Genomic DNA, 16,136 nt, shown 5'->3' on the forward strand with positions numbered 1-16,136 from the left:
GGAACGAAACCAGTTACTGCAGTCATTGCAGACAGGGTGTGTTCTCCCTTGCTTTCATTATTTGGCTGGGAACTCTGTGCAGTAGCAATGAGCCACTCCTGAGAAAATATCTTAGTTTTCTAATTACTAGACACGTCTGATAGCATCTTCTTTTCCTAGGATCAGTTATATCTCATGAGTAAAGAAATAATCTTCTGCTAGGGTTATCTCCTAAGCTGTATGAGCGTGGAGCCAGATGAGCACCATTGCCTGTGCGGAGCAGGGGCATTGATACAGCAGACTGGTGGACCTGTGTAGACCAGCACTTAGGCAAACGTGTCTGGGCAGCTGGAAAAGCATTTGGTTACTCAGGAATATGATTGTGTCTGTTTTGTCTCTGGCCCGTGTGCTGTCCTGCAATTAAAAACTTGACCTCAAATCTATTGTAATTCTTTCCCTTTATTTTGCTGTTAAGCTTACATAGTTTTGTAAAGGCAAGGATCACTGGGGGGGGGGGGGGGGGGCAAAAGAGTACATCTGGTCTGTTGAATCCAAATAAGGTCCTGTGTGCTTGAAGCGGTGCCCCTTGGGGCATGTTTCTTTCCTGCAGTGCCCTGAGGACAGACAGTGCCACTAAATGTTGAGTTTTGGGAAGGAGATTTTCTGCAAAGAGCAGACAGGTGAAAGGTGCCTTGTGTTTCTGAGTAAAACCATTAAACAATGGTTGCACGTGACATTTTGGCTGGGAAAGTAAAATAACACCATGTTAACATAACACGTGCTCTTGTTGACAGATACGCTTTGAAATGGAGTGGTAAAAGAGGTCACTGAACTGATGTGATACCAGGGATTGATTCCTGTGCTTATAATATGTATCATTTTCGTTGACATTCTGAAGGAAAGTCACTTTCACCTTCTGGGTGTCCTTTTCTATCTCCTCTTGAATGATTTCCATCAGAGACACAAGTTTCATGTTTTCTAACCTCTTTACTTTCTTCGTGGCCCTGTCTCTTGGAGGACAGTTTAGGGTGGGTTTGGGGTTGTTTGTTTTTTTTCCACATGGCTGTTAAGAAATATGCTGTAGGTAGATGAAAGTTTCTGGAAAACATTAGTCTTGATATCATAGGGAAAGCTTTCAGGTGCTTTGTTCTCTCTTACCTTCTGCTGGAAGTGGGTATTTGCTAACAGAGGTCAACCGTGCCATTACTGTCAGGTGTACAAAGATCTATCTAACATTTAGAAAGCTGAGCATACACAGCTTCAGTTTAAAAACAATATTTCAATGAGTGCTGTTGTCCCTTTAACAGTTTCTGGCACGTTGGTTTATTCTGTATGGGTGAAGATGTTAAGGCTGGGTGTTTATTAAATACTAAGATTTGCTCTTGTTCAGCCACAGCCAAAAGTCTCGAGCTGGTATCACTTACCACAGGTTTTGTAACTGTGTAAATTCTTAATCTGTTCTGTAATCTTGGAGGATAAAAGACTTGGGAAAAATCAGATGCTGGTTTTCGGACTGTACACGTGAAGAGCGAACAGTTTGAAGGCCGGATACGCAACCTGTGTTTCCACTTACATGAGTTAAAACAATTTAGACATTAACAACTTAATAATTGTTGAAATATGGAATGTTTCACAGTAAATTAACATGATATTTGCTTCAGAGTCATTAGAAACCAGAAGAATCCTTCAGAAGAACAATTAATCCAAACCTTTAAAAAGCTGGCTGCTTTTGTTCTTGTCCTCCACCAGAAGAAAAAGCTTAAGGCATTTATTTATTAGTAAATATTATAATATTTAGGGTATTGACAGCAGTTTCATTTATATGGTAACAACTGTGACTTTGGAAAGAATTTAAAATGATCTTTCTCACTATTATGACAATTACAGCATCTTTTGTGATTGAAGATAATAAAATTCCCATTGACAGTGCTATTACTGTAACAGTTGTTACGACATTTTTTGTAGTTGAAAGAAAATAAAACTGCAGTTCACAGAGCAATAAAATGTTTTGATAGCCTTGTTCTTAAAGTATGTATTATGCAAATATTGCAGAGGGGATGTGTCTCTTTTTTTTTTAAGGATATAAAATCCTGAAAACAAAGGAAAAATAAAAATCAGGCAGGTTATTTTTGCTAGTTGAAAGAAACATAAAGCCAGAATATATTCTAAATTTGTAAACGTAAAAAGTGTGTAATAAATTGCTAATTATATGTTACTTTTTCTGTAATAAAGATAACAGTTGAATTTTAGAATTAAGGGAGTTTTGGTCAAGCATTTGTAGCTTGTTTGTCAGCAGGTAACAGTTTTGAGTGCTCCGAGAGTACCATTGCTTTAAAATAAAGGAAAAGTCCTACTGGTGTTTTGTAGACTACAGCTATGAACTGAATGGTAAAAACAGTGGAAGAACATTATTTTCAGTAGTTCTTCCTTTTTGGAGTAAGGTTATATATATGATTCAACTTAAGAATAATAATTGATTTGCTTTCATTCTACTTCCATGTTATGCTGCTGCCCTCTGTTCAGAGTGAAACGTGTTATCTTTAGTAGTGATAAAAGTTTACTTTGGATGTTCAAGGGCTGGCTTCCTTGTCCATTGCATTGCCATGTCACTTGGATTGCTCATGCTAGGTCAGTGCAGTGCTCATTCCTGTCAGACAGCATCCATGAAGACATAAACCAGAAAACTAATAATCTAGGTTTTGGCTGTGGTAACACTGTGGTGGAAAGTTTAGTGTGAATTTCTGTTTAATATACTTATTAACAGCAACCTACACTTTTTGCCCAGAATCACCTCAGTTACGTGTTCTGTGAAGTTACTAGCATTTGGTGTAGTGTGCAGTAGATTTGCGTGCTCACCAAATTTGTGCCTTTTGGAGCAGGAGGTGGTGGTGATGATCCTTGTTTCTTCTTAACAGCTGTGTGTTCAGAGGTACTTGTGCATGAGGAGAAGTTTGTTCTATGGCCTCGGAGCTGGGTGCCAGGGAGGATGGCAGCTGCTCAGAGCTGGCAAAACCTCTTTATCTGCAGTATCTGGAGAAAGCTCTGCAACTGGATCAGTTTTTACGACAGACATCTGCCATCTTTAACAGAAGTATATCCAGGTACCAAGATCTTTTCCATTTTCCCTTCGGAATACCATGAAAAGAAATATTTTTATGGTATTGTTTCCATACAACATCATATCAAGGATTTAGTACTGATTTGTTCTTTACACACTCTTCTGTAATGATTTTGGACTGTGCTTCTCTTAGCTTGCATTGATAATTCAGTGTATTGCCAGCTTGCGTACAAATCAGCATGATGTTTTAAAGCTCTCTTTTATAGCTGAGTGGCCAAAACTTTTTTTGTCTGCAAAAAGTAGGATGGAGAAGTACGAGGTTGATTTTTGAAAGACATGGCCTGTAGCCATAAGTGAAATGCAGAGATTGTTGTCAGGTGTAGAATTAATATGTAAGCAAGTTATAGCAATGCGAAGTGAGTCATCCAGGTGTGTTTCTTGTCCCAGAACAATTTACACTTAATTTCATCAGTGTTTTGGAACTATAGAGTTTAGAACTGGTAACTGTATGGGTAATACATAAAAGATGTATTTACAAGCATGTAATAGAATAGGAATAGAATAGGAATAGAAAAGTCTAGCTTTATATTCCTCACATGTACAGTGGTGTTGAGTATGACAATTTTTTGCTTTGGTTTGACTTGACATTCGTTTCTCACTTAGTTCATGCTTCTCAATGTAGATACCTAGTTAAAGACTGAAGGTGCAGGTTAGTAGCATAGACAGGCTGGTCTGATGATTACTGCTGAAGGGTTAACAGAAAATTATTACTAGCAATATTTCTAATGTGTAAAATCAGATCTGAAGCTGCCTCAATTCTCAAATCTTTAGAAAAATGGCCACATGTAAGAAAGTTGCATGGGTGTCTCTTGTGTATTTTCCTTTCTTTGTCACCATACTACCTATCTTCTTGCAGCGATGAAAGTGAAGATGGATTGGATGACAATCCTTTGCTGCCTCAGTCTGGGGATCCAATGATGCAAATTAAGGAAGAGCCTTCAAACTCGTTGCTTGGGGAGTCTTCTGGAGCAGGGAATTCTGGGCTGCTGAACACACATTCCCTGAATGGAGTGCTGCAGCCAGGTATGCACGCACTAGGTTGAATCTCTGTTTTCCTTGGGGTAACCTGGGAAAGGCATTATTTCTTAAGAACTTTCATTTCATTTTTTCTCTAAACAGAACCAAAGTCTGAAAAAGGAAGCTTGTATAACTTTTCCAAACTGAAGAAAAGCAGAAAGTGGCTGAAGGTAAGAATACTGGAGAGAAATGCCGCTGTTACGAAATCTGTGAGTAGAGTTCCAGTCAACACCCTGCAGACAGTGATAAGTAATTCCATTTTGTCATCTAATGTAGGTCATGGTGTAGAAACATGTAAGCAAGCAAACAGCAACAAGAATATAAGTGGAGCACTAGTCAGTACATTATCACAGATTAATTTTTCAAATACAGTAAGTTTGTTCTTATCTCAGTAGTCCATTTAATTTTATTTTACATGTCCTACCGAGACATCAGAAAGCTAGACTAATGTGCTTTAAGAGCTGCCCTAATCCCTGTGATGCAAGTTAATTGATGCAAAATCTCACAGTGAAAGAGTCATAAGGTGATAAAAAGATGTGGTATTACTTTGTGTTGCTGAAAACAGGGCTCCAAATGAGTTCTCTATTCTTGTTCTGTATCAGCTGCTTGTTTGGTGCTCTTAGTTTTTTTTGGAGGTAACTAGAGCCAGTGTCCCTTGCTAAGAAGAAAGACATGTGGATTTGGGGGGGGGAGGGGTTTGGGCTTTGGTTTTTTTACATTAAGAAAAAAACACCAAAGCAAAAAAAAACTTCTGTAGAGGCTTCTTATCTTGGAAATGGAAAGGAAGAAGAGTATGTGACAGTTGATAATAAATATCATTAGATTTTGGATAGAGCAAAGTAGAAATACAGTCTCTGTAGATTTGAAGCTTTCATTTCCATCATGTAGTGAAATGGAGAGTAGGCATTTCAATTTGGGTGAGCAGCAGCATTGTAGTTAAGTTTCACAATGAGTATACATTCAGGAACTTGAAGTAATATTAGTACACTCTCCAAATTAAAATGATCTATTATGAAATATATTAAATGGACTTTGGGACTTGGCTGAAAATTTGGGTCTAAGATTAACTCAATACAAGGTCCTAATGAGGATGGAAGGAGAGTGTGGAATGATGGCTTTATGCTATCTTTGCTTTTTCACTGTACTGTAGCCTTCTTTATTTAGCAAAAGCAGGTTGCCAAGAGGTCAGACAAGAGCCAAATCTGTTGCAACTGATGCAGGTGGGAAGTGGTAGGATAGCAGGACAAGCTACAAATGGGGTAGGAAAGCACCTGCAACCATGCATCACCAAATGCCCCTACTGGTATCATGGCTTTTCTCACTGCTGCTTTTCTGAGACCACAGAGTAGATTCTAAAATCACATAACTGTCACCAAACTAACAGAAAACTCCCCACAAGTCAGACAATCTATGTTAGATTCATAGCTACGCAGGGCTGTACCTCAGAAAACTGGTTTCCGTTTGAGGCGTTTCAGATGGAAGACACTTTGTAAATGCTAAGTATTGTTGTTGGGCCAGACCTGCAGCCTTTTATTAGGTAAAGGCTCAAGAGTGTTTTGCTTAACAAACAATTCACTATAGGGACTTGAAATTATTAAATTAGTTTCCATTTATTCTTGTTAGAGTATCCTTCTGAGTGATGACTCCAGTGACACAGATTCACTGAGTGATGAGGATGGTGAGGAGGATGAAGAATTTTCCCTTTCAAGGGAGGAACTTCATGATATGCTGAGATTACACAAATATAAGAAACTGCATCAAAGTAAATACAGCAAAGACAAAGAGGTAAAAATCCAGAATTTTTTAACTTCCTTGATTTTTATTCTCTCCTTTAACTGCATTATTTTAACTGCTCTTACCTTTTTATCAAAACCCATAGTATTTTGTGGATTGGAAAACATCCTGTTGTTTAGTAGACTAGAACAATCTACCATCAGTTTCAGACAAGTGTTACTTAATTACATAGACTGAAAGGCTGTTGATGCCTTATGCTGAGAATCTGTCAATTTACGTAGCTGGCACTGGCACATGTATTATATGTAGCTTCCATAGTGCTGTGTTCCAGACAGTAGATCAAATACAGGGTGCTAGAATGCAAGATCTGGATAACATATATGAAAAGTGAAGTGCTATGGGTTCTAATACAGGTAGTAGCTGCTGTTTAAGACTAAAATTGTATATTTAAACCTAAAGCAACATACTTGGATCATTGTTGAGGTGATGAGTAGTAAGGTGATGTTTACACTCTTGGAAGAAACCTAGGGACTATCTTTCTTCTTGTTTTCTATCATTCTTTGGGATTTTACTTGACTTTTTTTCTTTCTTACCTTTTTTTTTTTGGATTTCCTTCTTATATTCTTTTTTTTTTCCTTCTTGTAAGAAAATAATCTGCCACATTTCTGTCTTTTTCTTAATATTAGGCCAAATTCTATGACACTTTTGATTCTAGTAGTATATTTCTTCAAATTGTAAGGACTTCTGCAGAAATCATTTTCATTGCTGTTTTGAATTGCATCAGAAAGTAGTCTCAGATGGAGGAAGTCCTCCTAAGAGGATGTGTCTGAAATAAAAGATTGTCATCTTGTTTCATATTCTTTTGAAATTCCTCCAGAAGAGTAAAGAAATATTTTCCCATCCAGGTCTTTGTTTCTGTGCACTTCTTTCCTTTGCTTGCTTGCTAAGTTCTAAACCCAGATTGTGTTAGCTTCTTTTATTAACTTAATGGCATGCTTAGGTTTTAAAAGGTCACTTTCTAACCTGTACTCTCTTTAGTTTGCCTGTTTGTATGTAACCTGTGTATAGTTTGGCTTTGATAAGTTCGATAAATTTGGCTTTTTTTTTTTGGCTTTAATATTTTAGTTGAATAATGCTTGTGATATCCTGACTTTTCTAATAATTTGGGGAAAAAGTGCTGGGGCAACTATATTTTTACTTGACAACCTGAACATTGAAGTTGTTTGTCATTGTGGAAATCTTTTAAATAAAAGATTTTTTATCTAAACCTGTTCTTTGGAATGGTAAAGCAGAATGCATATGTAATTTGGGAATGCAGGCAGAACAAATAGGAGGTCCATAATTGGACCACTTCATGTAATGTGCTGTCTTGCTGGGCAGCACCGCTATGGAAGAGGAAGAGCAGTATGTTTGGAAAGCGTAAGATTCACTGCCTGCTCTTCTCATTTTACTTAACTGGGTGGGCTTGGCTCCCTGTGTAGAACTTGGAGGCCACCTCTGGAAGTAGTTTCACCTAGGACACCGTATGATCCTTGATAACGATGCTGAATATGGAGAGGTGCATGTTTTCTGATCTCTTATATACTATCAAGATCTGAACTTGTTTACCTGCTTTGTTATCTGCTGTGTCTGTTTTCCATTACTGTGCTCATTTACATCCACTTCAGTTGCAGCAATACCAGTACTACAGTGCAGGACTGCTGTCTACACACGATCCTTACTATGAGCAGCAGCGCCACCTGCTAGGGCCCAAGAAAAAGAAGTTTAAAGAAGAGAAAAAATTAAAAGGTGAAGTCACTTACCTTGTGTTTTTAAATGACTGCTGTGATCAAACTTCTTTACTACATTATTTCCTTTGAATAAACATAAACGTTCAAAACTTTTGGGTTTTGCATGGAAACATCCAGTTTTATCAAAGAAAATAGAAAATACTGTGCTTTTTCTTCTGGCTTCTAGAAAGCTAGGGAGAGAAAAAGGAGTGTGAATTGAGAGTTCACAGCTTTAGATTTCTTTTGTGGACCTCTGAATCTAGAATGAAGGAGATATGCATTAAGTACCTTATTGCTTTACTCACGGCTTAGGAATCCCTAAGGACCATTGTGTAGCATTGTCCATTTACTCAGAGTTGTTTGAAAACATGATAATTCCTTGAAAATGTAAGAACTTAACAAGTACCTGCTGCAGTTATTCCTGAATATGTAATTCTAGTGAGCAAGAAACAATAGGGAGTGAGAGTGTTTTCTGGAAATTAGAGGGAACTTGGAATTGGTGACCAGTGTGAGTTACAATAGAATTACTTCTGTAACTTCTCAGCTGGAGCTTCTCAGTTGCATGTTTGCCGAGAAGTACAGTTTCCTTTCTTGATTGAGCTGGCAGCAGCTGTAAATCTGTAAGGAAGCAGGAAGAGAAGGCTATGAACTGTCAGCATAAGGTGAATTCTCTCTAGTGCAAGTACTTCAGTTTGAGCTGTGTTTTTATGGGACTATTTTAGGCTTCCTTCCTTCCTATCTTTCTTCAAGTTCCTTTAACTTTGTGGGGATTTTTTTCCTGAACTAATCTTGCAGCATCAATGACTTTGCATACTCACAAAGGATATTTTTAGTATCTGATACCAGTATCAGTTTCCTCTGAAAGCTGGTATCTGTAATACACGACAACATCCCAATCTCTTTCACCTGCTGAGAAGTTCAGTTTGAGACTTATCCTACCAAATGCTAATGCCACCTTTAAATGGCTGACCTCTACATGTCTTTAAGTACAATTTAACCTCAAAGCAAGAACACTGCATCAGGCCCCAGACGTTTTAACTCCTAAAGCGTATTTTCCTGGGTGGAAAAATTGCATTTCACCACTTTATTTATTAAACAGGAAGATAATTCCATTATAAAGTAATGAGAAAATGTCTAATATGATAAATTGATGCAACCAGTGTTAGCAGACACAGTTTGCCTCTTTTGTCCGTTCCTTGCATAAATTGGCTAAAATAGTTTATTCAGGAAGGATACTTTACTAAGTGTATCCCAAAACAGAAAAAGAAATCTAATTTTATGTCCGTTGTTGCCATGCAGGCAAGTTGAAAAAAGTAAAGAAAAAGAGGAGACGGGATGAAGAACTCTCTTCAGAGGAGTCACCACGATGCCACCATCACCAGACCAAAGTTTTTGCCAAGTTTTCTCAAGATACACCACCACCTGGGTCCAAGAAAAAGCATTTGAGTATTGAGCAACTTAACGCACGTCGGCGGAAAGTGTGGCTTAGCATCGTTAAAAAGGAGTTGCCAAAGGTGAGCGTAGCTGATGGCACTAGATCAGTGATGACAGCAAGACAGTGAAAAGAAAATTAGCTTAGTGGGGATTTGACACTTGGAAAAACAGGGTGAAATAAGACCTGATTTTTCTGGTGGTCTTTAATGACCAATCTGATACTCTGTAATCTGTAAGCAAAGTGTAGTTCAAATTTCTTAGCTCCAGTGGTATTTAAGTGGATCACACAGTGCTTTGCTGCAGCTGTCATTTGGCTGTTCAACCCTTTTCTATGAAAAGCACAGTAAACTCAAGCAGGTACTCCTACTGGTCTACAGGATAGCAGTGCAGAGCAAACCAGTATCTAGGTTTTACATGAAGTTCAGGAAAGGAGTGTTTCAATCATAGTAGCACGTGTGTTTTTTGAAACTTACTTCAGAAACAGTCCATGGAAAAGCATTTGTATCATTTACAGAAGGAGGCTTAGGCACATTTGAAGTAGAAAGCTGGGTTCACTGTCACTGGTTTTCTGAGATGTGATCAGAGTGGACCTTAGAACCTGCTTTTTGGAGTTCACATTGACAGACTTTGAGGAAGTTGAATATGAGTGATGGCTGTATCATCCTTTATGAAGCCAGGCAAAGGATATGTGCAGCATGATAGACCTTATTTTTTCAAAACACTGATTTTGATCATGTAAGGAACATAAGATCTGCATTAATTCTAAACATATTTGGGAAACAGTGGAAATTTTTGTTGTTCACTTCAGTGATAACTGTGGAAAAGGAGAACCCTACTTTGCAATACTAGTAATTAAAGGAGCAATCCTGAAAAAGGAGATGTTTTACATGCTTCCTTCAGGAGTTAGAATACAGAAGGATGAAAAGCTGTCTCAATCAAATAAAAAATACTTACAATACCTGTACCCAGTTATAGTAGTGTGCATGGCTGAAGTTGGCACATGTATCTGCTGAGGTCTGCCTAGTGATCTTTTAAAACACTGTGAAGCCATTGCCCTTTAACTGATTTTAAGATGGTATTTTTCTACAGGCATACAAACAAAAAGCCTCAGCCCGCAACCTTTTCCTAACCAACAGCAAAAAGGTAAGTGTTGTTTAGCTTTATACTGTTACTTGTACTGGATGTAGTAAGCAAACTGTAACCTCTTTGTGTTTCTTTTGTTTCTTCCAATACTGAGTATACTAGCAGGGCAGCATAGGAGAAAGCACTGTATGTCATTTAGTGTAAGGCTTTTCATTTTTTAGATGTGTTGGCACGTTTCATAAGCAACAGATGAAACAAGCAACAGGAATTTCTTTCATGAGATTTTCATTTTGCTTTCGTAAGATTTGGTTTGTACTATTTTAATTTGCTGATCTTTGATACAATAAATTAATGATTTTTGGTACACTCTGTTGGCTTTTGAACTGCCCATCTATCCCCTAGCTAGAATTTGCTGGTTTAAGCATTCTTGGTTAAATCAAAGGGGTTCTTGGAATATTAAATGTGTTAATTTACATAAAGATACATAGGAGCTGAGATTAAAAATAGAACAATTTTGTGCTTAAGTGATCGCAGAAGGAATTCATCTAATTCCTCGTCAGTCTTCTCTGCAAAGTGTCATTGTTTCTACCTAGAAGACTTTCCTTTAGGTAATGGCTTTCAGAGCATTTTTCAAGTGTTATGCTCAAGTGTCTGATTCATTTATATGGCTAATGAAAAGGTAATCAAATATGTGACTGAGAGTCATCAGAGATGTAGGAAATTTTGATAATGTATATACAAAATGGAAAAAGGGAGCATTTTCTGTGTAAGGGATGCAGAAAACAGGACCTGCATGTATATATTTAAGAACCTTTGCTGTGGGTAGGTTCTCTCCTGTGGGCCTCCTTTGCTAGCAGAGCCTGGATCTCTTTGCGATGTCTGGGCAAATAGCCTGTGATTATTATATTTGTAGGTATCACAAATGCATTTTAGCAAGTGAGTGATGCAGCAGACTTAGAGGCTTTGAAATTCTACTTTTCTTCGTTTTCATTTTGTTTGATTATTTGAAACCTGTGTGTTAGAATTGGTGATGTGCAAATTTTAGTGGAGGAAACAAAAACCCTGTCACAAACCAAAAAATTTTGACCGTTATGACAACACATTGATTGACTTATACTAGGACGAAAAATTACAATGTATTATGCTTCTTCATGAGATTGTGGGAAAAATGTAAGATACTCCCCTATTTTTCAGTGTATTAAGATGACTGGGATTGTGTTCTACCAAGACTGCAGCAGCCTTATTAGAACAGTGAGGAATGAACCACAGAAGTGTCTAGAATAGCTGAGTCAGAGTTGCAGGCAGGCCTTGAACTCTCTCTTGGGTCCCTTTCAAGGACCTACCCACCAGATCAATCCTTTTAAGTATCACACCATGCTGAGACTGTCTTCAGGTCTTGTCTTCTCCACCATCTCGGGAGGTTTTTGGAAGTTCATTTTCTCTCATGTCATTTCAGAAGCATTACTGCTGAGTAAAGTATCACAGGTTTTTCTCTTCTGAAGGACCAGACTTGGTTATAATTAAATTTGGTGTTGTTTATTGGGGGCTTTCTTTAAAAGCTGTCCATTTTACCACTGTTTCAAAAAATGTTATTTCTCTCTAGCTTGCCCATCAGTGCATGAGGGAGGTACGTCGAGCTGCTATCCAGGCCCAGAAAAACTGTAAGGAAACTCTACCACGGGCACGTCGTCTTACCAAGGAGATGCTTCTCTACTGGAAAAAGTATGAAAAGGTGGAAAAAGAACATCGCAAACGAGCTGAGAAAGAGGCTCTGGAGCAACGCAAGCTGGATGAGGAGATGAGAGAGGTACAGCAAACCCACAGATTGCTGATAATTAATCTGTTGAGGAGACAGTGAATTTCAGTTACTTGTTCTGTTTCAGTGGTATTCCACATATTTCTCCTGCTGTCTTAAAACTTGTAATTCTTCTAATGTTAGCAAGGGATGGTAAAAAAAAGCCTTCAAACTGTGTAAATTCTTTACAAGTGAGTGAGATGGAGCTGACCTACATTAATAGACAACTTCTAACTGTAGCGTTTTTTAATCAGAACCTAAGAATGAACAGTTCCTGTGTCTTGCTGAATGCAGAACAAGGGTAATATCTGAACTGTATTACTTAGTGATGTATTTCATGTATTCTACCAGAATTCTCTTTACTAGTAAATAACAGAGTGTTGGAGTTAGGTTCTCATGACAGCATTTTTTTAACTGTTCAGTTTTTTCACTGTGAACTGCTAAAATCCTGTGTATTTTTGTCAATCTTTTAATTTTTCAATGTGAACACATCTTTTAAACTTTCTTTATTAAATTATGGTGGTGTTTGCCATGATTACTGAATTCAGAAGAACTTTTACTTTACAACAATTTTATATTTTAATATAGATGTTTATGGTGGTTGTCAGTGTTCTTATGTGCAACGAGAAGATTTTTACTGTGAGGGTGGTGGGGCACTGGAACAGGATGCCCAGAGAAGTGGTAAATGCTTCATCCCTGGCAGTGTCCAAGGCCAGGCTGCACAGAGCCTTGGGCGACATGGTCTAGTGTGAGGTGTCCCTGCCCATGGCAGGGGGTTGGAACTAGATGATCTTAAGGTCCTTTCCAACCCAAACCTGTGATTCTGTGATTCTTCTCTTAGGCTAAGAGACAGCAGCGAAAACTTAACTTCCTGATCACACAAACTGAATTATATGCCCACTTTATGAGTCGTAAACGAGATATTGGACATGATGGAATACAGGAGGAAATCCTACGCAAACTGGAAGACAGCTCTACCCAAAGGCAGATTGATATTGGTGGAGGAGTAGTGGTCAACATCACCCAAGAAGATTATGGTAAGTGATTCATCTACAGTATTTCCTGTGCTTTCTTTTGAAATTTGTTGTACTCCCCACATGATTGTACAAATTTACAGTTTCAAGCACAAAATCCTTCTGGGTAAAAAGCGCTACTATAATTACTGGAATTTATCTCTATGTTAATTTGGGAGGCTGTTGCTGCAGAGCTCTAACTTGGAGATGTTGTTTTCAGACAGTAACTATTACAAGGCTCAAGCTCTGAAGAATGCTGAGGATGCTTACCAGATTCATCAGGCCCGGGTATGTATTTCTTGGATCATGAAGTAGAAGAGAAAGCAGAGTAATTGGTAGTGGCCACAGAACCAGGATCTTTCATAGCAGCCAAGTCAAGTTGAATCCTGGGTGCCAGATTTAATTCCTTTGCCATTTTCTGTGCTAAATAGGCAGAAACCCAGAATACAAATATTTGGGCTTTAGGAACAGGCTTATTTTCTCTTAGTTTCTGGCAGACATTCTATTCTTGATGTGAAACGTAAAGCCTTTTACTACACAGTTTCTTGACAAGATAATATGTTAATCATCTTATGCACGCTTTCCTCCTGCTATTTAGACCAGATCATTTGATGAAGATGCAAAGGAGAGTCGGGCAGCTGCTTTACGGGCTGCTAACAAATCCGGTACTGGCTTTGGAGAGAGCTACAGTTTAGCAAACCCATCTATCCGAGCAGGAGAAGATATTCCACAGCCTACCATTTTCAATGGAAAACTGAAAGGTTACCAACTGAAAGGCATGAATTGGCTGGCCAACCTGTATGAGCAGGTATCTTAGTACATCTTGCACATGTTTTACACTCTTAGGATTATTAGTCATTAGAGTAAACTTGGTTAAAAAGATTTACTGGGTTTAAAAGTAGACCCCGTATACTCAGTCTGTAATGTCTTTAGAAGAAAGGAAAATACAATGTAAGCGACATTATCAGTGTTCTTGATTAGTTAGGAAATAAGTAAAAAGAAGTTTAGAAAGGTGAAGGTGTTCATTTATGGTTCTTTTGCAGGGCATCAATGGAATCCTGGCAGATGAGATGGGTCTGGGTAAAACAGTACAAAGTATTGCTCTCCTTGCACATTTGGCTGAGGTAAGTGGATTGTAGCTTATTCCTGATGCAAGATGCATACTTTTAACAGTTGGCAGTGAGTTCTAGATTATAAAGCTTAAATGTCTCAGAAGGGCAAACCCCTTTGTTTTAAAGTGGACCCTTTGAAATTGGTGGTGGTTGGGGGGTGTATATGCGTGTATTTTATATATAGATATATAAACCCACATACATTAAAAATATAAATTAAAATAGAATTTTCATTTATTCACAGAGTAGTATCTTTTCACTTACACTTAGTGTGAAAGCCTGATGAGGGAACAGGTTGTACACTTCATGGTTCACCAAGTTTTACAAGTCAGAGAGCCATCTAGAAATGAAGCCCAAATTCTGACCTTCATGGCGGTGTGGTTCCATATTTCAGTGGGGTTTTTTAGGAAACATAGTGATTCTTCTGTTCCAGGGCAGACAAACAAAACAGCAAAAGCAACAGCAGCTTAATTCTTCATGCAGAAATAGACATTCTTTATTTAAAAGAAAAAAGGATTGGCATCCAGTCACTTGTCTTAAATAGGAGATGTCAGCTAAGTGATACTGAGAGCAGACTTAGCTGCAGTAGCAACCAAACAAGTTACATGCATTTGTTTATGTTCCTTTTCATACCAGTTCACTGGTACTATCAACCACCATACTGGAAGGGTGTGCACAGGCAAAGGCTCTGGAGCTCATCTGTATGAAAGGGATAACAGGCAGGCTCGTCTCCCTGTTGCACAGCAACCTGAGATTTTTGGAAGCCTACACAGGGCTTTTCCTTTTTCTGGCTCTCATTTATGTAATGCAGCTTGTAACTACCAATATGCAAATGGATCAACTTTGTTACTCACCAGAAGACGTTCTCATGTGATGTGATGGAGCAAAGCTTTCCAGTGCCACCTGAAGTTCTTTTCCTCCCTGAAATGACAGGGGTTGTTAGTAATGTGAAGGTGGCAACTCTGGGACACAAAGGAGATTGTTGTGGGAACAACTTTGCTGCTATGAAATATAGAATCATAGAATGGGTTGGGTTGGAAAGGACCTTAAGATCATCTAGTTCCAACCCTCCTGCAATGGGCAGGGACACCTTGCAGTAAACCAAGTCACCCAAGACTCCATCCAACCTGGCCTTGAGCATTCACAACTTCCTTGGGCAACCATTCCAGTATCTCACCACCCTCACTGTGGAGAACTTCTTCCTTACATCTAACCTAAACTTCCCCTGTTTAAGTTTAAAGCCATTACCCCTTGTTCTACCACTAGAGTCCCTGATGAGTAGTCCCTCCCCAGCATCCTTGTAGGCCCCCTTCAGATACTGGAAGGCTGCTATGAGGTCTTCATGCAGTCTTCTCCAGGCTGAACAGCCCCAACTTTCTCAGGCTGTCTTCATACGGGAGGTGCTCCAGTCCTCTTATCATCCTCGTGGCCCTCCTCTGGACTTGCTCCAACAGCTCCATGTCCTGTACACAATACTCCAAGTGAGGTCTCAGTTAAACTTAGTTAAACATTAGATCTGCTCTGTTTGATTCTGTATCACCCTACTGTGCTTGGAGGAGGTTTTGCTGTTGCATAAATTTCCTCTCTTATTTAGCCACTATCATTTAATAGGTATAAGCTGGCCCAAACTGTCTTTGTAACCCTTCCCCTCAATGAATTTGTGGATGTATTTTTTTAACTTAATTTTATTTTTAATTTATGTGTGTATTCCAGAGAGAGAACATCTGGGGACCTTTTTTAATAATTTCACCTGCCTCTACTCTCAACAACTGGCACCAGGAGTTTGCCAGATTTGTACCTAAATTTAAGGTAAGGAGCATGTGCAAGAAAGTTCTTTCTGTTTTCTCAAAAGCAGACTGCTTTATTCTCCTGACATCTTAGCCTAAAAATAATCCATTTCTGTATTTGCATAGCCAAAAATAATTGGGGCCCTGATTAAAAACCTTGGAGTGAAAAACATCAGAGCAGTTGGTCATTTTGCCTACTTACTTCCTTTCATTTCCTTTAATCAGTTCATCATATAGAGTAGGGGAGCAACTGTTTATGCTTTCTCCTCCTCCTGAATGAAATACAGAAAACATA

The 16,136-nt window shown here is 38.5% G+C and overlaps 1 protein-coding gene across 1 annotated transcript in view; it reads left to right on the forward strand.

Annotated features, from left to right (window-relative positions):
* Window positions 1-2,892: 2,892 nt before the first annotated feature.
* The window catches only part of LOC104413143 (DNA helicase INO80-like), a gene marked incomplete at its 3' end in the record, with an annotated part of 45,087 nt that continues 31,843 nt past the window's right edge, over window positions 2,893-16,136 (forward strand). The window contains 13 exon segments of the mRNA XM_010024064.1: window positions 2,893-3,080; window positions 3,954-4,120; window positions 4,217-4,284; window positions 5,738-5,899; window positions 7,516-7,636; window positions 8,917-9,131; window positions 10,141-10,194; window positions 11,738-11,941; window positions 12,771-12,966; window positions 13,163-13,230; window positions 13,541-13,750; window positions 13,986-14,066; window positions 15,768-15,863. Of these exon segments, the coding sequence (XP_010022366.1) occupies window positions 2,938-3,080; window positions 3,954-4,120; window positions 4,217-4,284; window positions 5,738-5,899; window positions 7,516-7,636; window positions 8,917-9,131; window positions 10,141-10,194; window positions 11,738-11,941; window positions 12,771-12,966; window positions 13,163-13,230; window positions 13,541-13,750; window positions 13,986-14,066; window positions 15,768-15,863 (1,785 nt within the window).

This window comes from Nestor notabilis, unplaced genomic scaffold (genome assembly GCF_000696875.1).
Source record: "Nestor notabilis isolate BGI_N333 unplaced genomic scaffold, ASM69687v1 scaffold14171, whole genome shotgun sequence".
Classification (NCBI taxonomy): domain Eukaryota; kingdom Metazoa; phylum Chordata; class Aves; order Psittaciformes; family Psittacidae; genus Nestor; species Nestor notabilis.